This window comes from Macrobrachium rosenbergii, chromosome 29 (assembly GCF_040412425.1).
Source record: "Macrobrachium rosenbergii isolate ZJJX-2024 chromosome 29, ASM4041242v1, whole genome shotgun sequence".
Lineage (NCBI taxonomy): Eukaryota > Metazoa > Arthropoda > Malacostraca > Decapoda > Palaemonidae > Macrobrachium > Macrobrachium rosenbergii.
The window spans coordinates 4,235,500-4,262,801 of record NC_089769.1 but is presented as its reverse complement, the minus strand read 5'-3'; the positions used below and the strand labels follow the sequence as shown (position 1 = coordinate 4,262,801).

The 27,302-nt window shown below is 37.4% G+C and overlaps 2 protein-coding genes across 10 annotated transcripts in view; one reads left to right on the top strand and one right to left on the bottom strand.

Moving 5' to 3' along the window:
• P58IPK (dnaJ homolog subfamily C member P58IPK) overlaps positions 1–15,595 on the top strand; it is a 29,501-nt gene extending 13,906 nt beyond the window's left edge. Inside the window, exons 6-10 of the mRNA XM_067130831.1 lie at positions 291–441; positions 2,022–2,211; positions 3,740–3,908; positions 5,357–5,466; positions 11,188–15,595. Coding sequence (XP_066986932.1) covers positions 291–441; positions 2,022–2,211; positions 3,740–3,908; positions 5,357–5,466; positions 11,188–11,354 — 787 coding nt within the window. The 3' untranslated portion in view covers positions 11,355–15,595. The remainder of the gene's footprint in view (positions 1–290; positions 442–2,021; positions 2,212–3,739; positions 3,909–5,356; positions 5,467–11,187) is intronic.
• Positions 15,596–19,453: 3,858 nt separating this feature from the next.
• Pi3K21B (phosphatidylinositol 3-kinase regulatory subunit alpha) overlaps positions 19,454–27,302 on the bottom strand; it is a 450,906-nt gene continuing 443,057 nt past the window's right edge. For 7 of the 9 annotated variants that reach the window (XM_067130825.1, XM_067130827.1, XM_067130828.1 and 4 more), the window contains 9 exons: positions 25,583–25,717; positions 23,326–23,578; positions 22,836–23,123; positions 22,454–22,664; positions 22,115–22,240; positions 21,150–21,977; positions 20,763–21,030; positions 20,513–20,652; positions 19,454–19,958 (listed from right to left, as the gene is read on the bottom strand). In XM_067130825.1, coding sequence (XP_066986926.1) covers positions 19,775–19,958; positions 20,513–20,652; positions 20,763–21,030; positions 21,150–21,977; positions 22,115–22,240; positions 22,454–22,664; positions 22,836–23,123; positions 23,326–23,578; positions 25,583–25,717 — 2,433 coding nt within the window. In that variant the 3' untranslated portion in view covers positions 19,454–19,774. Of the gene's footprint in view, positions 19,959–20,512; positions 20,653–20,762; positions 21,031–21,149; positions 21,978–22,114; positions 22,241–22,453; positions 22,665–22,835; positions 23,124–23,325; positions 23,579–23,762; positions 25,080–25,582; positions 25,718–26,498; positions 26,815–27,302 lie in introns of those variants that run through there. The other 2 variants (XM_067130830.1, XM_067130824.1) reach the window with 2 other exon arrangements.

Here is a 27,302-nt window from a genome sequence, read left to right as displayed (position 1 = left end):
AATTAGTATACAACAGAAAAATTGTCAAATCTTGCAATTACAGCAACTGTGTCTGCCTTAAATTAGCAGTTGGTGAAAGTGAAAGAAATATATTTGATAAAAAGAGAAGACAAGGATTGATACAAAATTGGGGAAAAGGGTGCATAAACAAATTTGCATCTTTGTTGAATTGTGTGTTTTGATTAGTACAGTACTGCTACAAAGATTTAGCTGCATGTAATTTACAAAGATTGCTGTGTAGAAACTGAAGTGTTTAATACTCTATAACAGTTTGTTTAATTTTGTTTCAGTGAAATTCGTGAGTGCTTAAAGTTGGACCCAGACCATAAAAATTGCTTCACATTGTACAAAAAGATTAAAAAGATCAATAAAATCCTCAATGATGCACAGGAATATGTCAACAATAAGGAATATGAAGAATGTGTGAACTCAGCAAATAAGGTAAGAGGGTAATAATTTGTAGCTTAATACTTCTGTTTGCAGTAGTGATTATACCCATGGCAGGCATTGACAAACTGACCAGTTGTACAGTATAAGAGGATATTTTCATTTGTGTTGTGGATATAAGTTTTCATGAATTGTTGATTTTTTCTAACATAATATTATCTGTGCACATCATCATCGTTGATTTTCAGTGAGAGAATTGTTTTTATTTTTGGCATATGTTTCCTGGATCATCACAAGACAGTCTTATACAGTACTCAGAATTTGGACATTATAATCTAACATTCAAGATGAAACCAACCCTTAGTTAGTTTGATGTGCATTTCTAATTTTCATTTCCCAAATTAAAAAGCAGTCTTATATGACAGGCCTAAAAGTTTATGAACATGCAAAACAAGTTTCCACAGAACAGTGTTAATAAAAGACAGTGTGAGAGAAAGTATGTGAATGTAAATTAGTGATTATACATATGTAAACAGCAGCATAGGTAACAAAAACCATGACGAGGGTCCATGGCTTTTCTTGAATTAATGAACATTCCCATTATAGTGCTGCCTGGAAGCCCATTCCGCAGCAGCCTTACAGGAAAGGCATAGAAAGACATGGTACAGGGTCTTGCTTGCACCTGAAGCCAAAATTATGTGAAATAATGAATGATAATGTTGGAGTGCTGTAATGTGTGCGAACGGTAAATTGATACAGGTGTGTTTATTAAGTTTTAGTAAAGGTAATATGTTGCTTAAATCTGCAAGTACAGTATTCTGCTAAAGTGTATATGAAGTGGCCTGACTTAAGATTTTTTTTTTAATTTTAGGTTTATGACTATCTGGAATTGCATTAATTGGACATTGTGTACTCTTTATTTTTTTTTGCCTGGTAGATAACCATATAAAGCAATACCCATAAAGGTGGAGAGAGAATATTGAGGTTAATAATGTTATTGGGCGGTAGTAGACTAGGCAGTTTTTGCCATCTCATTGTACTAGAAAATATAAGAGAATTTTTCAAATGAAGGCAGCCAATTCAATTACTGTAATAACATTTCTTCTTAACAACTCAAATCATAAGCTGCCTTATTCTTTGTAGAACGGATCCCAGTCCCACTAACTGGGTATTTTGTGAAAGTAACATTCATGTACCCTCTCCAGTGCCATTCATTCATTCTCATTTGATTGTGCAAGTGAAGTGACATTGACGTTCAAGAGGCCTACATTGCAAAGTCAACATTGGGTGTCCACACACTGCAGTGGCACTTCTGTAACCTCCTCCATCCAAAGGCACTGCAAAATTAATCTTAAGGACTTTTGACTCCTCCCATCCCAGCACACATGTTCTTCTCTTGTAAGGAACAACAGGCAGAGAGTGCAGCCAGTGGGTGTGGGAGTCTTTCTTTTACAACTCAGTGGGTCTGTACGATGGAGATCAGTTCCGCAGGGAATAAGGCACCTTATGAATAAGGATTTGCATATGTTTTTTCATATCACAAGCACATCACACTTTATGAAGGTCGTACATAAGCACCTTGTGTTCTGGTCTGGTATATTTTGTAATGGAAAATTTATTTTGTTATTAACCAGGTTCTGAAAGAAGAAAAAAACATAGACGAGGTGAAGTTTTTAGCATATGATAAACTTTGCCAATGCCAAACTCACTTGAGTCCAGCGGCTGCAATCACAGCCTGCCAAAGTGCACTTGATATCAAGGAAGAAGCACGATTGTACTGTGATATGGCTGAAGCTCACATTGCAGATGAACTGTTTGATGAAGGTATGGCTTAATTTCTTGGTTTGTGCTATTTCATATCTTGAACTGTTACAAGGTACATTTTCAAGCTTTGACAAAATGTTAGACCATAAGAGTACCCATTAATATGGATATACTGTAGTTACACAGCATTTTTGTAGCTTGCTTATTTATAATCACAAATGTTTCAAGAGAACTTTAACATAGACTGTAACCAGTGCAAAACCTGTAAAAATATTTTTCTTAATTACAGCTGTAAGCTAATGTAAATTTATCCTCAAGTAACTCCGTACATTCATATATATGCATTATTTTTATCTTTTATATAGCTGGAATGTTATTGTGTCATCTGTGATGTTTAATGAAAAATTTTTGACTAATTTGTGAATACATAAAACAATTTCTTTCAAACTTCATTTATTCCTAGGTATACAATCTGGAGCATGTATGTAGGATTATTCCTCAGTGCTGAAGAATAATCCTACCCAATAGGTAGAGGTTTGCATATCTAGGAAAAATACAAACTACTTGAAAACTGGGTTTTCATATAAGTAACTTACCAAGGAATTACATAGCTAGAGTATCTAACTCACATGGCAACTTTTTGGATTTCGCGGTAGCACTTTCTTTGTTTATTTTGTAGGTGACTCCCAGCCCACTGCAGAAAGAAGGAACAACCGCTGGCCGTGGTGCTCACCGCATCATTTGCAGTGGCTTTGTTGGATTTTTCCAGCTGTTCTGGTTGCAGTCATGCTATAGGCAGTTTTATTGTTATAATCTGGATTAGTTTTCAACAGATTATATAGAATTATGTTGGATTCCAGCAGGTGGAGTATTCGCTGTTGCAGCTCCCACTTAAGTAGAGGCGCCCCACAGCTCAACGGCCATGCTGCTACAGGTTAAGATGAGCATCTGCCAGAGGCAGTGTTCACTTGCAGTAGCTCTCTTACCAGGGAAGGAAACAACGAGCACTGAATTCAGTTTCAAAGTCATTATCATGATTTAATGTTTTTGAGTTGAATATGTCCATGTATCCCACCTCCATTCAGTGTGGGATTCAGGTATGTAATTGCTTGGTAAATTACTTATATGAAAATGATATTTTCATCATAAAATTAAATTTCATATATGCTTACCAAGTAATTACAGAGTCTAAGCCCACCTTCCTCCCCTCTTTGGACATGAGGGCACAAACAGATTAATATGGCTGCCGGTTGTCCCTTCTTCCCCTTGTAGTTGGCGGGGAGTCACTCACATAATAAAAAAAAGAAGTGCTACCGCGAAATTCAAAAAGTTGCTGCACAAGATAGATACATTAGCTATGTAATTACTTGGTATGTATATTTGAAACTTAATTTTATTATGAAAATGTCATATTTGTTTCTGCAATAATACAAACCAGAGTCTTTCATGTAGGTGTGTTCTTTAGCACTGAGAACGCCTACATTAAATGCTCAGGCTTACATACCTAGGGATATTTCAAATTATTTTTATTATTTTGAAAATTTGGTATATGTTATGACTTGAACTTACTGCCTTTCTCCTCTTGCAGCCGTCTCAGATTACCAAAAGGCTCTTAATGTAGACGAAAACTTACAGAGAGCCAAAGATGGGCTTGAAAAAGCACAAAAGCTTAAAAAGCAAGCCAGTAAACGAGACTATTACAAGATTTTGGGTGTAAAAAGAACAGCCAACAAAAGAGAAATTACTAAAGCATACAGGTAAGAATTAATGCTTGTCTGGTGGTTCGTACTTAAACGTCTTGATTTTCCTATAACCTTTAAGTACTGTAATCTCATACAACTGTTAATATGATGTACATTTACAGTCATTCTAGGTACTGCACTAGGGAGGTTAGGTTGTTAAAATCTGGGAACTTGGTCCACTGCTAGCATACATTTAGTCAGAGAAGTGAAAGTATCCTTAAATGCAGCTGATTTTGGGATAAAAATCGGTAAACTTTTTTTGTAGTGCCTTAAGCATGGTTATTCATTTTGATGATATTTAATAAATTCCAAACATCATGATTTTGCGTGTCTAACTCGGCTGTCTAGTTCCCAAAACTTTACCTCATTTAATTTTCAGTATTTTTTTTTAATAACAGTTCCATCAGATGATCCTTATGAGTGTTAAGCATTGTGATTATATAGTCTGGTTAAACTGATGGATATAATATTACATTACTATTACTGTAATATTATTGTAGGCTTACAAAGAACAGTTGCATTTTCTTGCAACACTAATATTATAGAGACAAAAAGATGCTTCATGTGTATGTTTTGAAGGAATTTGTAGAGAGGTTTCTACATTCTGAAGGCTGCTGCTTCCTTTTGTCAGAGGAAAGTTGTATTGTTCTAATAATGTACTTCAAAAATCTACACAAGAAAGGCCATTTTGTCTCCTGCAATAACATTGTTACTATCTTCATGTGATTTTAGTTTGGAGTTGGATAAATTGAATAGCAAAGTGGGAAGGTTTTACAAGAAGCAGGTGAAAAATAAAAGGCTCACTGTAAGCAGTAACCCCAAACAAGGAATTATAATGATGAAATAAACTAAAACTTAGTAAAGAATGTAGCAAGAACTTCATAGTGCCATGATTTAAGCAAGAACTTCATAATGCCACGATTTACTGAGCCCTTTGAGTTACATTTTTAGACTCTCAGTTTTCAGCCAAAGAATTGATTCAGTCAGGGTTTTGCATAATTAAGCAAAGTTATAGCAAAGTTATTTGGCGATCACCAAGTAGAAAACATGATATTCTATGTCATTTTTCCAAATAAAATGTACTCGGTTAGTTTTAAGAAATTATTTGGAAAGTGCTTTACTTGAATGTGGCAGAATTAAAGGCTCACAAATGTCATCAGTAAAAAAAAATTGGTAAGCTGCATTATTTTGATCAGGAACAATGACTGACTTTTCTTTTTACCTGCACAAATAGATTGCAATGATTGTATCAACCCATAAATGTAACTAAGAATTAATCATGCTAAATATTTGTTGTTTATGAACCCTGATTTTACTGATGGAAGGGAATATCATTATGAAATTGTGTAGTGATTATAATATGGGTAACATACATTTTTTCCTTCAACTGAGGAAAGAAATCATACAATATACTGGGTTCTGATGGTGGAAACTTTATTCAGCATTTGTCATATCTGTTACAGATCGCTTGCGCAGAAGTGGCACCCAGACCACTTTGATGGAGAAGAAAAGAAGAAGGCAGAAAAAATGTTTATTGATATTGCAGCAGCAAAAGAAGTACTCACAGATGATGGTAAGTAAACAGTGTTTTTAAATCATTAACTTCAGAGATAAAGGGTTTGTATGAAGACAAGTAGGTACAGTTTTGCTCCATACCAGATCTCAAGCCCTGAGTTGAAGAAAACATATTTATATCAAAATAAAAACCCATTACTTTACAGTAACCTGTAAGTCATCAGATTTTGACATTCTTACATGTTTTTATGCTGTTCCGAACATGAGTTTGTAACTTGCCTTCCTGTTATGAAGTGTGTGAGTATGTAGTTTCTTTTAACAGGCAGCTATTTTCCAGTTCTGATTGTTGGAAAGTTTTTGGTCTGTCTTTTTGGTTATATAAAATAACGTGTATATTATATCCTTTAATGATGCTTTCTGTTGTATTGGAGCTTTTGTAACTGCTAATGAATGCCTTGCAAATTTGGTTATGTTTTTCCTTTGCCGATGCTCATTCTTATTGTAAGTGTGCATTAACATAGTACACTTGTTGTCAAGTTTAAACAAGTGGTTTTCAGCTACATCCAGTATTTGCTTATACTAATATTTGAGTTACTTAAGTAATGCATTTAGCACTGGTAAAAGGATGTTGTACTTTCATGGTGATTTGAAGAACATACAGGGATTGATTAATGACGATGAAGTTAATCTTCCTCATCACAACCAAACCTCGTTAAGGATTTGGATTGGGTATCAAAGGGCTATAACTTCTAAAGGCAAGTTTTGTTTTCTAAATTGTCTTCAACTGCAATGCTGAAACCATCAGTTTGGATGGAAGTGTTTCTGAAGAGGTTCAAGCTCCCTATGTAGTTTTACCTAACATCCTTAATGAGATTGCTTTAAGGACAGGAAGAGCTAAAGAAGCATTTGATAATCTAACAACAACTCCACATACATATCCTTTATCTGAAATGTGTTCAAAGTGCTTCTATGAATGAATCAATCAGCATTTGCTTGCCAGGGTTGCTCATTCACAGTTTGTCGTAATAGGAAGCCCCTCATCCACTCTTTTTAGGCCACTGAAGTGGACAGTAATGAAAAATATTCAAGTCCTGTCTCTCTCAGACGGCAGTAGCAGTCCTGGGTACCTGTAATCAATGCTTAGATCGACTGACTGGTAGACATGTCCAATGCAAAGAAACTTGTAGCTTCTGTAGAATGAACCCATTCACTCACTAACTACATGCTGAAGAGAAGGAATGTAGTGTTTAGGATTTTGTCTGATTTATTTGATTCTCTCCTAATGGTTGACATTATGACATTAATTTTTTCTCTTGGTTATGACACCCACTTGGATATGATGAAAGGAATTTTGGGGTGTCTGGATGCTACCACAACTTGGAAATCTGTGCAGTTCTTATAAGGCACTATTCTTGCTAAGAGTCTCATTTAGTATATCGTGGCAGGAGGTATTTAGATTGGTACACCCTATTTGTGAGAGTGAACGGGACAACTGGTCTTTTTCCTTTCTCATTCTTTTTCTCCTCAGTTGGTGGGCAGCAGAGAGAAATGAACCATCATTTGCCTGGAACTGGTTAGATACAGGTGAGTAAGCATCCATTCTCTTTGGAATCAGATGTATGTTCGACGCGACATACTGCTGATGCTGGCTGTGCGGGGTCTGCTGCTTTATGTGCTGTGTGGACCTCGTCGATCATGACCAAAAATTCGTCTATGGGCATGGTGGAGGCTTTCGGCATCACAGCTACTGTCTGGCAGGTAATTTAGTGAGGAGTACTTCCCTCACCAGATCCAAGGATGACTTGGCTTGCCCACCTCTGGATGGTAGGGTGATGAGTTGTCGCAGCTGCTTATACACGTGCGATGGTCTCTTGTTGCTTATTGGTGTCCCTACACGGTTCAGGAACTTCTTCGCTCTCTGGGGTGGCGGCATGCTGAATGATGACTTCGGTGTGTCATTCAGGATGTCGTATGTTACTCCTCAAGCCATTTTGCTATTTGTTTGAATACATCGTCCAGCAGCAATTCGAGGACAGCATCTGCTTTCCGCATCAATGAGGTGATCTTCTTTGTGCAGAAATTGTTTCCACCCTAAAAAACCATGCTTCTGGGTGGATGGGCATGAAGAGAGGCAACTGGATGGAGACGGCTGCTAGGTTTTTGCCAATGTTGTGGGGCTTGTTGGCATGATCGGTCGTCTCTGTGTTGGCCTCCTTGGGTTGCTCTGGGGTCACCAGTGTGAGTCAAACACCTTTGCAGGCTGTAACATAGTCCCAACCTTTGACAGGTAAAGAAAAAGGGGATTAAGCATAGGCCTTTATGTTTCTTCACAGAGGCAAACACAATTATATTAGTATCAAGCATAAGGTTGTGAAATCTATGCACATAACTAAATGAACGGTGGTTTGGTGCCTAAACTGGTAAAATATCAAAGAGGTGACTATAACAACTTTGGAAATATTTGCTGACAGCATCGTTTCGGGATTTTGTGTTTTCTTCTGGCCTCGCGTCAACCGCATGGTGCTTTCTCCTTGGTGCAGCGTGATTCATCAGCAGGTAGGCTGCTTGGTTGAACATGCATGCCTACGGTTCCTACACAATACAAATTCCTTAGTAGAAGGAAGTCCCTCCTCTCTCTTACAAGGGGAGAGAGGAACTGGCAACAGATCAAGGTTGGTGGCCAACATGAGTTTTGTTGTCTGACAATTCAAGTTCTTTTCCATCTTCCAAGGCATAGTGTAGACAGGAGTTCCTGTTGTCTCTTAACCTGGCTGTTGGGTAACCTTTCACTTAGCAGATCAGAGGCATAAGACTCCTTCCTATGCCCTAACTATTGGCCAGGAAGTGAGCCCAAGTGAGCCGAACCTCCAGTTGGTTCTGAAGTTTACTTATCCTCCCTCCAAAAGTAAGTCTCCCCTTATGTTAAGACCAAGGGTTTGTTCTGTATATGAACAAATGACAAATTTTTAATTAATTTGTATTTTTCACAACTACAAACCTGAGGTCTTAACATACATGGCCCACCTCAAACCACCCCTCATGCAGTTCCTAACCGGACTCCAGCTCAGTGCTAGAGAAATCCCCCTACGTTAAGACCTCAGGTTTGTTAGTTATGAAAAACACAAGTTGATTTAAAATTTTTCATATTAATGAATTAATAAATAGATGAAAATGTATCAAAATGGAAGGAGAATAGCATTAGAGTAGCACTGCATTGCATCTTCGCTTGAAGTTTTAAAGTTTCAGTTGCACGACATCCTCAGGGAGACTGTTCCACAGTCCAATGGTGTGAGGAATAAAGGACATCTGGAACTGAGAAGTTCGGTAGCGAGGAACATTTACTGCATATTGAAGTTGCTGTTCAGCGAATTTGGTTGCTCTCGGCAGGAAAAGGGGATCAGGGATCAGTTGTGAATGTGAGAGATCTCTATTAAAATACTGTACAACTTATGAAAAAGTGACGAGACCATCCATCAATGGTCCAAGTCATAACTGCTAATATTAGGAAACAGAAACCTACCCCCACGAACCACTCTGTTTAAAAGAGATAAATCTTTGGCAGAAGCAGACATCCACACCAGAGAACAGTATTCTAGTAAAGGGAGCACAAATCACCTAAAACAGGTTGCATTGATTTTATACCTGTTATAAATATATGAGGCCTCGCATTCTTTCCAGCCAGTATCTCTATTTGTTACTTTCTGGGCCAAGTCAGACCTTTTCCAATCCAAGATGACAGTTGACTTAGATAAGGAAGTATACACCTCATCTTTTACTCCAGTTTCTTGTCAGCCAGCTTTCCATGCGCAGTGGTGGTTAAGAGTAATCAGCCACTTCTCATTTGCTGAATATTAAAATTTTAATGGGAATTCAGTCTTACAATATAAAATATTACGTAAGGAAGTAACCTCATTTACTGAATATCAAAATTTTAACTGGGATTCAATCTTACAATATAAAATATTACATAAGGAATTAGGTAAAGTTATTACATAAGGAATTAATTAAAGTTCAAACTAAGAAGTAACCAATATTCAACAATATCATTAATCCAATGGTAAACATAGTGCACAATGTTCAGTGTGTAAAATTATGAATGGTTGATCCTGGCTGTGCATAGGGTGACAGTTTCCCAAGTTTATGAGCGAAAATAGGCAGAGCTTAAGATGAAAAAAGTCATTAAACAAAGATCTTTATGAAAACCACTTAATAATCATAAAGATGTCAGTCATTAAACCTTGAAAACTGCACTTGAGCTGTAGATGCTAATATAAAATGTAAATTAAACAGTAGTGTAGTAAACTTTGAAAAATCAAATGTAGCACCAAGTATGAAAATAAGCATGAATATATGATAATGACACCAGTTTTCTATTAAAGGCAGAACAGGGAGGGCAGATAATTATTTACCAAAGATGAACAGTTAATAACCTCTCTATGGAAGTCACCTTAAAAAATAATCTGGTAATGAGGGAACCCACTAACCCACTAGCATTTGAACCTCTGCTTGATAGAAAAATCCACAGTTGAAGAGGTGGCGAAGATGTTGATTTGCTGAGCTTTTATAGGACTTCAAGGATGATATTGTTGCTTAAGAATCACCTACACTGATTTCATGAGATAAATTAGTATAAACATTGCATATCCTTAAAAAATAAAATTCTCTTGAAGGTGAAGTGTTCAGCATGAGGGTAAAAATAAGAACATCTTGAACTAAGATGTTACTGTTCACCTCTGCTCAGATCCAATAGTTGCTGTATTGTTAAATTGTTTGGTTGTTTATACAAACAACCAAAGGACCTCTTAGAAGTTGGGCTTTCAATTATCAGTGTAAAGGGAATTCCAGGTGCTTAAAAATAAAGGAAAGAAATCTAATTATTTAATAAAATATTTTAGACAAAATTAGAAAACTAATTGCACAGTTATTGAAATTTTGTACATCTCATGAATAGTGAAATTGGTGACCCAGTGGCATTTTGTATAAACTCTCTAGCACCATGTGAAAACATGCTATCAGCATCAAAGTGTCAGGTGTATTAATCTGCCATTAGTACATAGGAAGCCCTGATAGACTTTAGATGGTGACAGGTCATAGCCAGTTCTTCAGGCCATGTGCTCCCAAGCTAGAACTGTTTTATCTGCCTTGTTTGTGGTTGGCAGAAATATCTGAAAGTCAGCACCAGCCTGTTAAAGCAAGAGCAATCTTTTTGGTCCTTCATGTCATTACCTAGGAGTTAGCAGGCAGAATCCTTAGCATGATGTCAGACAATTTTATCTCTGTAGCTTGCTGGTGCAAAAGGCATGAACAAGATCAACCACCCCCGTGTTATGAGACGATAGAAAATTTTCTTCAGCCAAAGGGCAGATAGCAATTTTGGTTTTGTGGTTTCCAAGGGGGACATAAAGAAATCTGTGAACTTTGCCAACCTCTGATATTGCTGATCTTCTCTTATCTTAAAGTAGTAGAGCAACGGTGGGATTTTGCATGGTTTATTAAATATGTTAAAGTAATGGATTTGTACTGGAAAAATGATTTATGTGTTTAAAAAACATGCCCTTTCAATAGTTTGGTCAGTAAACAGCCTGTCTTGTTTCAGTCCAAAATACAGTATGATACCGTGGAAAATAACTCAGAAAAGTATCTAAAGAAAATTTTTCCTGGAAGTACAATGGTTACTGCTGTTCTTGACTCCTTGATATGATTAAGAAATTTTGTTGCAGCTATAAATAGTATTCACAGTTTCCTTGTTTTACAAGCAACATGTCACTATTTTTTCCAGAAATGCGAGCCAAGTTTGATAATGGGGAAGATCCTCTAGACCCAGAACAGCAGCAAGGAGGCCCTGGTGGACATCCTTTCAATCCCTTCCAACACTTTCATTTTCATCAAGGAGGATTCCCTGGTGGCGGTTTCTCTGGGGGAGGTTTTAAGTTTCAATTTAATTGATATAAGTATTGGTTTTTGTGTGGTTTGTATATCTGTAAAGTATTTATTTTAGGGTTTGTAAAGATATAACGTGTTATAATAATTATGTTTGAAAATGAATGATGATGCAAAGTTTCATCCAGGGTAGGTCTTTGTCATAGGAAAGAAGACAGTTTTCATGATGCATTTGCCAAGCTTTATAACACTTGATTCATCATCCCAGGCGAAGAAAGTCTTGGATTTCTTCCCTTCATTCATAGGGACCTCATTGCCTTAATTATATTTCCTTACAAAGGACTCGCATGTACATTATCATCATAGGAAAGACTTTTCTACCCTGCTGTATAGACTCTTTATCTTTTGATTCTCGAGAATCGTTCAGTAACTATATAGTGAGCTGTGATTTCTTTTAAGAGTGGATTCCCACTTGATTTAAGGGTATACCTTACTATTCTTTCCTTATTGTACGGCACTGCCTTCCCTAGCATCAGCAAGAGAGAGAATTAGTTTGTATCGTTTTGTAATAAATCCATGTCAATTATTTGATTTGTATGGCATCCAAAATTCCCTGGAATAATTCAGCTTTGTGATAGACTTTTTTTCTTTCTATGCAAAGGAAATTATATTGATTCCATCCAGAGACATTCAAAGGGAAGTTCGTTAGTTATGTAAAGTGGTGCATACAATTAGGAATGTTGGATGATTTAAAAACTGTTTTCATTGGTAGTAATGATTTATCCAGACTGCCTAGAATGCGATGTCTTCATTGCATGTTTCCTGCAACGGTAAATTCTCTTCATCATGCAGCTTATCCAGGAGTTCTGTGATGAGCGTGAAAGTTGAGTGAACGATCTGTGGCAGACATTTCACTCAAAATGAAAAGTCAAAAGTCAACATGGTTAGTGGCCATGGACAAAGTTGCAAAACCATAAATTTCAAGTTGAACTTTATAAGTGCTGAACACTTGCTAATACCATCTTAGGTTACTTGGGTAAACTCACCAATTTTACCTCCTGATTCAGCCATACCGATTCTGCTGATTCAGCTGTACCAAATCTGCTGATAAACATGAACCATGCCTTGTGTGATGGTGATATTGAAAATATTGCCAGATTAAAGAAGCAAGTTATACCCAGTAACTTGGGAAATGATTGCTAGCATTTGTTACATATTACCATAGATGCCATTTTTGTGTTTTAAAGATTTGGTTAAATATAGATGGCTTTATTTTACCTCCCACAGTAGACCCTAAAAAAAAGAAAAAGATAATGTATACTCATAGGCTGAGTAATTGAAAGCAATGATATTCTTTTATTTAACCTGCTGTATTGTTTGATCATGGTTTTGTATCACTAGTAGCCTGTCGTTTAAAGGTACTTTCAAGTTTGAATCAAATGTTCATATGCATATAATGTGGTTTAGAACATGTGAACATATTTGTTGATCTCTTCTGGCTGAAAAGTTCTTGTCAAAATAGTGATTTTAGTGCTTTTTTTTTAAGCTTCTTGGATGTTGATGTATTTTTTCAACAGTTTGTTTACCTTTATTGAGTTCCTTCTGAGCAATGATGACTTTTTGTACTCACGGTGCCTGTGCGTCTCTAAAGTATTTTTTATCCATTTTAATCAGTAGAAATTTGAAGCCTTTTTCGACTGTCTTTTCTCCTCTGTTTACAATTGAATGTTTTGTGATGATTATTGTTGCTATATTTTTTAGTAATATTACCCACAAGTAAAACGTCCTCATTCACGGTCCTAAAATGAAGGTCATAAGCATGTGAAAGGTAACTTTTGTTATGGCTTTTGTGCATTAATGTTAATTTGAAAAATATTCATTATTCTGGAAAGTTATTTTGAGCTTGTAGATGTGGCATTCACTTTAGTTTTACTAAAGGAAACCTTTTTAATTTGCCAGTGATGTTTTCGTTTTTGTACAAACTATTCCTCAATTGTCATACACAGAATTATATAAAATATTCATGATTGTGTTGCAGTGATTGAATGAGTGTGGAGCTGAGCTTTTATTAGCAACCCTTCTTGCTTGAGTGTGTCCCTGTGTTCTAACATATCCAGTGGTTGTCTGTCTTGCTGTTTTGAACGAGTTTTTGGATCTTTGGAGTGTCATACACTTATAAATAACCTGCTAGTCATCCAGTGAAATAGTCTTCATCCTCCTAATTTGTCTTCAAAGTTGTTAAGTTTACCGTTAGGTTCTGTATTTAAGGAATATTGTTGATGCCTCTCTACATATGTGGAAACTGTTTTACTGAAATTTGCCGTCTGGGAAAGATCCTCTGTTTATTTTTTACCCTTTTGTTTTGTTCTCTAATGAGTTGCAGTATAGAAAAGCAATGAATACATTTCATCCTTGGCAGTCTGCATACTCCTTATATATACAGTATTGTATATATAGCTTTATACTTTAAAGGGGCTATATGATAATTTTTTTCAGTTTAGTTATATAATGTTAGACATTGTTTCTAGAAATTGATTGTACAGTCATGCTCAGATCTGAGGCGACATGATTCTTTTTGTATCATCCCAAGTCTCAGACTCGACGTAACGTTGGCAAGTGGTGTTAAACTTTTTTTATTTATTTATTTTTTTTCATTTCCAATGTCATACATGTCTACAAGTTTGCGAATTCATAGCTAGCACTATTTTCCCTATGGTTATATAAATATGATCCCTTGATTTGAACATTTTTTTTTTTCTTAACCGTGCTGAGTTCAAAGCACTGTGTGACACGGTTAACATTACCATCAGTGACAGTGCACTTAACATGCTCCTCAGACTGGTCAGTGTAACTACCTCTGCAGCATTACAACAGTAGACCTAATAAGTTGAACAGCATTATAATAGTGGACCTAATAACCTCAACAGTCATAACATTTTCAATATAGGAATATGAATTACAAGAAGTTTTCTCTGAATGTTGAAGTTTTATGCTGTGTTCAAGCTGTATGTTGCAAAATAATTTATAGGCCTAAACAACTAATCTAAGCCTTCTGAGATGCAATCTCTGTTACTAAAGATTTTATTTGTAGAGATTACCTGCTCTTTAAAGGATAAAAGATGATGATTTAAATTATATGGAGAAGATGCTATTAATCATAATATCTGTTAGTATTAATATCAAGGCCTGTGGAACACTTGTTTTTTAACTGACTTAAAGTATTATTTTCTTAAAAGTCCTTTTTCTCACTTTTGGAGTATAATTTATTCATTTTTTTAAGTTGTTAACATATATTGCAAATCATTTTGTTTTTATGAAAATCCAAATGTTCCTCTAACAAATATAAAACAAACGTTTTCAAGATAATTGCATTGTCGTTACTCATTGTAGGCCTATGTTCTAGGTGGTTCATGCTGCCGCCACTCTAATGGTTGTGTCACACACACATGCTCCACCCACCCGTTGATATTGGTGGATGCATTCTAGCTACAGTATTACTATCATATTTACTTATTTACATTTTTTCAGTGTTGAGTCGTAAAAAACAAATAGGACAAGGCGTAAAAAACAAAATAGGACATTTCAAATGTTATGGTTGCATTGGAAGCAATTTTAATGTTATGACAAGTTTTTTAGTTTTCATTATTTTAACATTTGAATTGAGGTTTGATGATGACTTTTATCAAATGCATCGGCGACGAGTGAACAAAAGTTTTTAAAATGTTTCGCAACTGTTTTTCCAGAATTCGGCTACACATATTTTCTTAGTTTTGAAATGTATGACAGATTTCACTCTTATGAAACATATTACGGCCTTAATGTATGAAATAATTGTGTTTTCGCATTGAAAGGAGAGAGAGATATTGAGTATGTTAGTTGCCAGTTTGTGAATTTTGAACGAAATCCTATGCAGTCATGTCGTATCACCTAAGAGCATAGCTGTACAAGCTGTTCAAATTGTTTTTGAGATTGCTTGTATTTTTTTGATTGTCAGAAGAAATACCCATGCCATAGGTCTTTAACTCATGTCATGTTACCAGTTGTTTCACTTTTAAAAGGAAAATGATTTTCTTCTGTTATAGCCATACCTCAAGACAGCTGGTACTGTGTTTCAAAAAATGAGTGGCTGATTACTCTTCAGCAGCCAGAGTGAAAACTGGTAGAGTCATGAACTCTCACACTTTTTATTGAACTTTTGCATTCAGGAGCCAAAGGCATCTTTTGTAGTGCTCAGGCAAATTGTCTTTCATTTCATTTATAATGAGTGTAATAAACATATTTTCCAGAAGCGAAAATAAGATTAACCACATAGTTTTTTATGTCACAATATTATGTTATCCACTGCTTGTTGGTGCCAAGATACTTTTATTTTTTATTCATGGCATTAACCCAAGCCAGAACTTGACCTCACAGATCTTTCTAAAATTACTTATTTTCACTTTTTAGTAGGAGTTTTGCAGGAAGAGAAGAATGAGAAAGATAAGTAGAGAAGACAAAAGTTTAATGAAGTTTTAGTGGACTAACTTACAAAGAGGCTGGTAGGAGGTTTTGTAAAACAGCAGCAATCATCGTGTTTCAGAAGTGAGGGTAAGCTCTTATATATTTTTTCTAATAAATTAATGATTTCAAAGGATAAGGTGATGTTGACATTGTTGAACATATATTGAAATCATAATGCTGTTTCCCAGTGTGTCAACCATGCCTTCGTCAAAAATCATCAGAGGTGTGCAGTGCAGTACAGTAAAAGGAAAAAATCAAGTAGAAATTAATTAAAGAAAAAAAAAAAAAGGGCAAAAGCAGTTAATCTCCTTAACTTGGCACCTCCTACTGTAAAAGAGAACTCATACATGGGATGCTCAGAACACAACTATTGTCAAGATTTGGTCTGCACTTCGTGCAGCGTGCTAACAGAAATATGGTTACGAAAGTTCAACGGACAACCAACCAACTACATGGCCGAGAGCAGAATGGACGAGCACCCCAACTCAGGTCAAAGGTTAATGTGCCCTTTGGGCATTTGTTTTTTGTTAGTCAGCAGACGGCTAAGTCGTGTCATGGCACCGAGTACTCCAACTTTGAAAACATCGGTTCGTATTCCCGCCGGAAGAATATGGGTGGTGATTTTTTGGCTTGGAGAGTTAAGTGATGCGAGTGACACAAGAACAGTGTTGGTGCTCCATCCGTGCCTTCCAAACTTTCCCCTGTAGGGGGGTGTTGCTGTCAGTGCACCACGCATGGCACTCTGTAGGTATTGCTAAAGGTTGTTTGCAACATCCCTTTGGCCCCTAGGCAACAATAACCATTCTAACCTCAGATTGGACTTTTCTGGAAGAAGAGATTGTTCCCAGGATCAGGGCTTCTATTGGAGCGAACCATCATCATTGCATTTCCAGTGCGTAGGATCTGAGGTTGATGTGCCTTTGCTCATCCTTCTGAGTCTCCAGGGACACTGAGGGAATGTATTAAGGATTGAATGATGAAATTCAGGCTTATAAGCCAGCCAAGCACTGCAACAGGTTTTATCTGGAATTCCCACCATAAGTGACATGGTTAACTTTGTTGCCAGCCCAAGTGGTACACCAGGCATAACATTTTTAGAAGGTTCGTCCTTATACATTCTGCCGGGTAAGTCCTAGCAAAGTGCTGGACATTGGATTGGAATACCGTATGGAAGTAGTAATTTAACTACGTATACTGTACAAAGCAGCAGAATATCCTGAGGTGTGACTTGTGGGGTTTGTCATCACATGGCTTGAGAAAGAAGTCAGAGCCAAGTGCTCCAAAACACCTGCGTGCTACCAGATCAGTGACTATACACAAAGTTGACCACATTGGCGCAGAGTTCAGTGTTCTTTAAACTTCCTGCTACTTGCAGTCTTTTTCATCCACTGCTTTATTTTGTGTGCATTCCATCTTGTCACCTTGCTATGTTACAGGGAGACCATATACCACCGCTCTTTCCAACTCATGTCACTGCATTGGATAACTCTCGACAGTGACAGCTCAACAGGATGGATCATGCAAGTCAGGGAGGAGAAACTTTAATACAGTGTGATAGAAAACCTATTTTCCTCAACAGTTGTTCATGAAACAATACGTTAAGCATGGTGAAATGGAGTTATCAAAATGAAAGGATGATAAATGAAACATTCATTACCAAAGAGCACTTTATTGAGACTTATTTCCCTGCACAGCATGGGAGGGAAGGTGACAAGCGACGGGCACGGGGTAGTGGCTGTGTGGCCTAGTCGTGACTATATGCTTAAACACAACTGCCCAAAGCCACACACCACAGTTATCACATTGCGCAGCCACCCGCCCTCTCACCACTTGCCCACTGCATGAAGATACTTTATTGAAAGCAGCTCTATTATCAAGTGAACAAGTCACAGTACCTAGCACTGACATGATTTAAAACACTGGGTCAGTGGGCATGTAATAATGAGGAGAGGCGACTAGATGAGATGACAAATACGTAGCACATAGGCATCAAAAATGTTTTAATAGAAAAAAAAAAGGGGGGGAGACTAGTAATTCAGTGATCAGATCAATAAATAAACTGCGATCAAAGCTTAATTATTTGCTATGCCAAGCCCATGGCCGACCTGTGAAATGGTGAGTTTTACACTTGGTATAGCCACAAAGTGCTCATCTTATGCTATCGAGACCATGTACACAGTAATAACAATACATTGCATGAGTAAAAATAAATTTCCTTCAAAATTTGTAATCACTGAACTCATTAAAATATTAGGTTTCAAGTTTTCTTGTTATAAAATCCACAAAATGACTGACATCAAATACAGCATGAAAAATAGTTGGTGCGACACGAGATTACACTGTTGATCCTTTGAAGCCTAAAGATGGTCTCGAGCCATCACTACTCAAAAACCTTTTTGACAATTATGGTACAACAGGAATCCTAAAATAATGAAAATAGACAATTCTTTGAGGAAATGGAAAATATACAACTAATTTCTAATATTTTTTACTACCAAATAAAATGACTGCCATGATCTCTTCACAAGCAAAACTCACACCAGTAAGCCTACACAAGTAAACTCACTATAACATTATTCAGTGGAAGACTGCAGTCATATAAATATGTGTAGAAAAAGATTCACTCTATAGTTCATACACTAAATATATACATATATACATATTTATATACAGTCATCTAAATATATAATTATTTATATACCAATATATAACTACTTATATACATAGATATAGTTACAGATGCATATATATATGTATATACATATATTTCATTAATATATATTTATACCATACACACCAATATACATACACATCCATAAGTACAATTTATAATGAAACATAAATGATTTAATGAGATGCATGAAAAGTTTCAAAGTATATAAAAAATGGGATGACTGAGAATGAAGTCAATGATGTAGCGTGTGGCTTGGGGTCTGGAGACTAGAGTTGACTTTGATACCCCAGTGCCCTGTTTCATGTCCTCAAACTTAGGCTGGAGCATTTCCAATGCATAATTTTTCACTTCCACTCAAATCACTTATCTGACTCTGAAGAACAAGTTTGCAATCATGTTCAAGACTTTAATTATTAATGGAATGCAGAAGTTTCTCTTCATTTTAGTCAGATCAGTCCAACACTACGCTTCCATTTTCTGTACCAGAGATCTTCACAATGTTTGAAAACAGGGCAAATGTACTTTTCACAGCACAAGTACTATAGTATCATATAACATTTATTTTCCTTTTCCGATAAAATACCAACTTTTTTAAACAAAACTTATGAGGGAATATCAAGCACTGACAGTAAAATATTTGCAATTGTCTTTGGCCGCTATGAAAAACAACGTGCACGGGTATTAGCCTCTGGCTAGTGGGCAGTACCCGTACTTTGATCACTCGATACTAAACTCTGCAGGACGTGACAAATCCTACTTGTCACTTTAAACAACTTGCCTTTACTAGTCCTGAAACAATTTGTACCAGAGTTATAAATGGGACTCCAACTAACTGCTACAAGTACTCTGTTCAAGATTGCATATACAGTACATATATATATATATTTATAGATATATATAGAATTTCTATTACAATAAATAATAGCATGACCAAGTCTAACAGCAGACTTCAAGTAGCAGTTATGGAGGTGGGCAAGCCATATTTATTTCCTTTTTCAAAGATATGGACACTGCAAGACCAAAACCAGGCTTCAGTCAGGGAGAAAAAGCATGCCAGGTTTTATGCACTCTACCAGTAATGCTTCTATTACACACGAAGAAGAAAATCTTTTAGTATCCACCACTAAAGAAGGGTAGACAACTTTCACTTGCTATTATCTTCATAGATGTTGCTGTACAAGTAGAATGTGCTAGCATGGCTTACACAGAATGCACCACTGACATCTTCAACGTTGGTTTGGTACTAAACTTGGTCATTTTCATACCCACTCTCCCAAAGACGGACGTTCAATACCCTAGACAACAATTATTACTAGCTTGCTGTACGTGCAGGGAATTTAAGAGTGGTGTTGAGCAGGTCATTGTGCATAATTAGTGAATCTTCAGCATAGTGCAAAACCAAGTCCTTCAATGTTGGGTATATCAAAAATGGTTCTGCAAATCCATATCCATGCTCGCCTTTGTAGATCCTACAGTGCTGTACCTCCCTGTTACACCTGCAAGAGATAATTTTAGGGAAATTTAGCACAAAATTATTTTCAACTTGCAATGAAAATTCATATAAAATGTTTTCATCTTATCAAGAAAAATAATTTGTCAAGTTATAAAAACCAAAATTCAATACATGAAGACCTAACATTTCACAATGCTTCAAGTTCTGAAACATTACCGAACTGTGTAAAAACGACCTACTCCAATTCACAGTTAACAAATAGAACTTCTAATTTATATCCTCTCCTACTGTATGTTGCTTTAAGGGGGAGGGGTGGGATATGAAGTATAAAAGGTTAAGGGATCCCAAAGGAGGAAAGGAGAAAAAGTCCCCACCCATGTCCCAACTCTAGGATGTATACCCTTCATCAAGGTAAAGGAGGTCCAGGCTTAGTCAGGTATAAGTGGCACTTTAGGTAAGGTTAGGTCTGGATATATTCTTCCAAAACTTTAAAGTACTGTATACATGGCGGTGAGGTACTCTTTGAAGAGCTCAGAGGGTAAAAGTCAAGTAATTCAAGAATTTACAGTAAAAAATAAAAAAGGTTAAGATACTCACGTAATAGAAAGCGCAAATCCTCCATTTTGTGACATTCTAACAAGAAATGTTCCATCTGGTTTATTCTGCAGTAGATTTACTGCATCATCTCTAGAACAGGTATCAAAGTGCCAGAGAGATTCATTGCTGAGCTCCATTGACTGCAGAAAAAAAAAAAGAAGTTAGCTACAGGCTAATCATTTTTATAATTGGTTAAATCAGGTTTATGATCTTACTTTCTATACCAAGACAAAATAAGTAAAATACTCACGGGGTGTGGAACTTGTGGAACTTGTGTAGGATCTGACTTCTCCAGCCACTGGTCTATAAATTCAGCTGACACTCCCCTTGACAGCAGCACATTCTTAAGGTGATCCATTTGTTTTACAAGTTTTATGACCTCCAACTTCAATGCTGTGCACTGTCTCTCCACTGCTTGGCAATCTCTTCTTAATGTGGTCAAGACAATATCTTGTTGATTCCGGGCATCTTCTACTGCTTTTAAACGACGCACTAGAACTTCTCTGTTGTTGACCAAGCTATGAAGAGAAAATATGGCTCCATTAGATTTTGTAATACGCTTTGCATTTTGAGGAAATATTCATTTTTTAATACATTACACATACAAGCACAAAACTACAATACAATAACTACTTACTCATCAATTTCATGAGGCTGGGCGTCCAAACGAAACTTATCATGAAGCTTCAAGTGGTCACCAATTAACATAATTGTTTCGTCATAACTGTCCAGAATCTGGCGATTTATAGATATATCCTGAGCTAACGCTACCTGTCTTTCATAACAGTTTGTGTAATTTGATGATTTTGAATTGTGCTGCTTGTTTAATTCATTCAATCTGCACAGGAGGTCTTCAACCCTCATTCTTGCACCTTCGCTTTCTTCCCCATGAAATCTGTTAACAGGATGCAGTAACCTTATGTCCAAGGCCTTATTAAATTGACTAAGGCTCTGTTCACGACAGAAGTTGACTAGTTCAACGACCGAATTAAAAGTATAGGGTTCAGTGAAACCATACTTTCCATTCCGATGACAAATTTTGATGAGCTTGTTTGAACCACCCTTTCTCAATGTAAGAGTGTATTCATTATTCCCTGTTGAGGCATCTCTAACAAGAAATGTGCCGTCTTTTGAGTCTTTCATCAACACGTTAACATCCTCACGCACGATGGTACCCCAGTACCATTCTGCTTCCTTAAGAGATTTAGGGGCATTTGCTGGGATGTTAGAAAAATATGGAAGTGAGGAACTACTCATACTAGGAGGAGGCATGACTACCCCCATTGGTGGGGATGGTGGGTTAACCACTTCATTATCTACATATCCACTATAGGTCACCGAAGTTCGAGGCCTTGGTGGCAAGACAGGAGCAGGTGCAAAGGTAGGCACTTTCTCACCCCAATCAACCTTTAGCAGGAGCATCTCAACAATACGCATGTGTGCCTCTGTGTTACGTGCCAAATCCCTGAAAATAAAAATGGACTTGCTAAAAAACCTTCATGGTTTATCTTAGTTTTCTGGAAAACCAGAATTTATGAAAAAAATTATACTCATAAAAATATATTGTGCAAGTACTGTAGTTTTACTCAGTTGAAAACTTACACAATTTTTTCCCAAGGGGGTCTAAGAAGTACATGACACATTGATTGAATAAGCAGTGTGGGAGGGTCCAATGTGCCTCTCCTTACTTGGATTTGACAAAGCTGAAGGAAATGGCTCATCAGAAACCTGAAAGTAAAAATGCTAATTATACAGGGAAATCACATATACCAATACATTTTAATGCTGGGTACAATCATTGTATAACTAACTACGTGCTTTCTATGAGATAGATTTTCCTACACAAAGATATTTTTCAAACTTTTTTATCTTAAAATGCATGTAACAATCACGTAAGTTTAATATACAAAACAAACAAAAGTTATAATAGGGTGAACTTACTTGAGGGTGTAGAAATGATGAGCATTCAGTTCATTAACAAGTTGCGTCATGCACTTAGCACACTGGTCATCATTGTGAATACGACTGGCTTCAATAAAGCGATCGTAGAAAGTCTCCGGAATTACAGGTTCGGGAAGCTCCCGTAAATACCGCTTGATCAGGTACGCAATTACATGAGGCTCATAAACTCTAAGGTTAACATTACTCATATCTGGAAAATAAAATAAATATTTTCATGAGACAACTTCGCAAGTAACAAAACTACTGGGCAAATTAACTTTAGATCATGGCCTCTGAATACAGGCAACATATATTACAATAAATTACATTTTAAAAAATGTTTTCACTCAAATTACATGAAACAAAGTGAACTAGTACCAACCATTATCACATTCTTGTCTAAGCTGATTTAAAGTCTCTTGCTGAGGTGGAGTTCGGTAGAGACGATATGGATCTTGTGAAGGATCATTATCAACACTGTACACAATTTCTTGACAACTACGCACAAGTAACAATGGAGCAGGAGTCTTTTCTCCTGGCGTAAACTGAGTACACAAGCTTAAGCCAAATACCGACGAGAGCAAGATACGACGTATATATTTGGACGATTGTCTCACACAAGGCGGTAGGCCAGTGGCTGCACATGTCGGGTGAGCTACCAACCCACAATCTGAAAAGTTTTTAATAATTATAAATGTCCCCATAGCTAAATTGTCTGAATAATATTTTAAAACAATAAAAAACTGGGCCCTAATTTCTCACAAGAGTGGTTTGCTTATTCTTGTAATCTTTAATGATTCTTAAGTAGTGCTCAGCAAAAATATTTAGTACATTATTAATTTGTCCAAAATACCAATCATTCCTGTTTTTACCTTGACAAAATTGTCCCTGATGCACAAATCCCCTCAAATAGAGGCCACACTTGTCACAGCTATGAAGCTCATGGAAAGACTGATTTCTCAAGTTGTGGTGTGATGCTGGGGTGTTGCACTCCCCTCCTCCAATTGCTGTCGTGGTTGTGGATGAGCTATCTCCAATGCAAAGGCCATCACCACATTCATTCTGTAGTTGCGCTATACACACCATAATGGCCTTCTGGTGAAACTCATCCTTGATACCCATACTCTGCAACAATAAAAATTTGACATAAGTAGCTTGTAATAACTTGCAAACACACACTAAATATGAGCAGATTATGTATTTGCCCTCACATAAAAACCATTACTTTTTAATCATTTAAAAAATATTCCATCTAATTAAGAATATTGGTTTCTCTGGCAGTGATGTAAAAAATGTATTGTATGGTTACCTCCTGCTCTGGAGGCATAAATGTTTTCCTGCAGTTTGACAGACTATTATGAACCTCTTGTGGACTGAGGCCTTGCTCATTACTTTTGCAAATATAAGTCGACTTTCCAGACGAAGTACTTTCAAAACTTTCCAGAGTATTACAATCACCACTGTCACCTCTCTCATCATCATCTTGATTAACTATGCCATCATCTACTTCAGTAACTACTGTGTCACAGGACATGAATGGATTTTCAGCTGAAACTGGAAGTGAAACAGGTGAAATGGAACCATTGAGATGGAAAAGAGGACTCAAGTGAGGCGAGGATAGGTAATCAGGAGAATCAAAATCAGACAGTTTCAAACACCATGACTCTCCTCCTTCCGAACGAACACTTGGAGGAAGGGTGGTCGTGGCAGTTGAGGTTGAGGAACAAGTCTCAACTGAGCAAGGGCTTCCACCAGCGTGTCGTCCTGACAACCCTTTACTTTCCACCAAAAAAGGGGCTATGCCGAGGGGTTTTTGTCTGCATGCAAAACACAGTTTAGATCCAAAGTGGCCCTTGTGACAAGTTACTGGGATAGGGTAAGAAATTGGGGGCCTCCCATGATATTTAGGTCTGACCCCTGCACCTAATTCCTTCGTCACAGAATCAACACACACGCCACTATCTGGAGTAACTTGAGTCTTCCGAAATACGGGAGTTGTGAGAATATCATTGACATTCTCAGGGTGAATGGGGGTTTCTGAGGAATCGGGGGTCTTTTCTGTGGAAGCTGACGATCGCTTGCGGGACCCCCAGTCCCTCAATTTTGCTAGAACACACTTCGGGGACTTGAAAGGTGACAGTAATAGTGTTGCCATATTGGGCGACAAAACTTTAAAAACGAAAGCAGCAAAACAGAACTTGAAACAATAAAAACTGAACTAATAAAAACAACAAGTAAAATGAACGAATTCGATAAAAATCGAACACCTTTGCACTTGGCAGTGCATCAACACAACAATCCGCACACAAATCCACTTGCACTAAACGAGTGCATTCAGGTTAACTGGTGAAAAATACAAACTCTAAACCTACTGAAATAACTTAAAACACAACAAGCCAGCGCTAGGAAAGAAACGTTAAAAAAAAGCGCTATCGTCGCCCAACTAAAGGTAACACCATCTCCGAGGATGTCGGCCGAATATTCGGAAGGCAAGCAAACTGGGTATCCTGCGTGTGACTACAAAGGTTGTTGCACCTCCGTCAGACCCTTGGGTTCCCTTTACTCGACAGATGACCGCCATCTAGGCGCAACCACTGTATCAAGGTAACAACCAACAATGACCCCATCTCTCCACCTTTGACTGTCTGTCATAGCCAGTACACCGTGAAAATCCTGCGCGCGCCTCACAAGTTGCTCGTTTCCATGAACCTGAGTGTTAACGGCAGTTTCAAACAACCGACTGAGCAGTTCTGCCCTGGAAGGAGGTACTATTTTGCAAGACTTTGTTTAATGCTAACTGAAGTTGATGAAAAGGTCGTTTTAAGTCTTAGACTTTCTTCTCACTATTGAAAACACCTTGCCACCACTACGTCACACAAGAATACGACTTGATATCATATTTTAATACTAGAGACAATTAAACAACTGGTATACAAATGTGTGTGTATATATGCCCATGTACATAAACTGTATATCGTCTTATGTATGTATGCATGTATGTGTGTGTTCGTGTGCATATCTCGTCGTTGTGATAATATGTGTACAGTATACGGAAATGTTCTTTGCTCGTATACATTAATCGCGGATGTTCTATGTAAGTTTATTTGTAAGAATATATAAATTACTTACCACGAGTTTCTCTCTATCTAGTGACAGCAAGTCGCTTCCTTTGATATCCTTAGCTTTGAAAATTTCAGTGTATGGGGCTAAATTCAATGTTGCCATCCAATCCACAACGTTGATGGACGACCACTGGCTAATGGGCTGTAAAAAGACATGTAACCTTACATTAATAAGAGCACAAAAGGAAAATTATTATAATATTAAATTTACGTCATGTATTAAGCTTATTTATCAACCGTCACAACACACAAAACAGGGAATATGTAGCTACTTTGCGAACACTCTCTAACTAAACCAACTAAATTACCTGCACAGAAAAAACTAGCCTACGCACTTACACAAAATAGTCTACTAAATAAACAAATGTATTATACTCAAAGTTAAAGTCAAGAATAATTTCTGACGAGCTCAAAAACCATAGGTATTAGCAACATCAGTTCCTAATTCTTACAATCACTGCACGGCAAATCGCTCCCTTTAATTCTACTGATGATACCGCGACACCTTTTATTTATTAACCCTCTTTTTCTCACGTAACACAAGACCAAAATTATGAGTTTTATTTATTTATTCATTAAATTCTAAGTCGATGACCAACAAAGCCATGCTTCTGATTGATTGCACGTAACCGGCCACGCTACTTTCTTTCCGACCGGCCTCCATTAGAAATCAGCTGCTTGAAACTGAACGAGCCAACTCCGTAGAATTACGCCAATAATGGCTTGATCTACGAGACTTTAAAACAAAGCACGGTACTTCATTTCATTACAAATATAGATGAGAAACTGAGAGTTAACCTCGTTTAACAAAGATACAGAACGTGGCCTTTAGAGCCACCCTAGGCAAGCGAATATTCATCGCAACATCTTCTTCACACACACAACCACTCATATAAAATTAGGGAGCATAAAAATCTACACACCGTCACGAAGGAAATAGGGGAATCCAGACGAAGCTCTGACAGAACCATGGTTTCCGTCTGAAGATCCAAAATATGGGGTCCAGAAAATACTCGGACACGGCCGTATGTCACTTGATTTGCTTTTGAAAGGCGATGAAGAGCACAGTGCTTTTCACTGACGGCATCGAAATGAACGAGACAATTCCTGTGCGTTTATGCTGATGCGTTCCCGGGGCAAGTCTCTCTTTCCATGCAAAGCAAGTAAGAGCAAGTGCCAGAGGTAAAGGGATGTGAGCAGTGGCACTATCTAGCACACACTGAGGTTCCCCACTTGTGCAACCGTACGGTAAAGGCAGCCGTTGCTACTGGTACACTCTAGAACGTACGTGCGAACGCACTCACAAAAGCCCAGGGTCGGACTTTTCCCCGAATCCCCCTTCCCCCCACAATTCCTCAGCCCTCCTCCTCATACACCTTACAACCAAGCAGCACCATCTGCACGATGCTAACTCCTAGAACTGTGCCAACTCTTATTTTAAAACCCTTACGTCAGCAATGACACGGACCTCCAATCGGAAGACGCATGCACACACAAATGCACACAATTTCTGGGAAGCGACAGAGAGGGACGACAGAACACCTCTCGCCTTGCCGCTGATACCGTGGGCGTTTCGCTTGGTACAGTCACGAAAAGTGATCTTGAATTACAGGGAAGGTGAGGAACATGACGTGTGCTGGGTCTAGATTGGATACAGTGTGCCCTCAAGAGTACAGAACGGCGGTTACATGCAGATATAAATGGCTGACTCACTCAGTTATCACTGT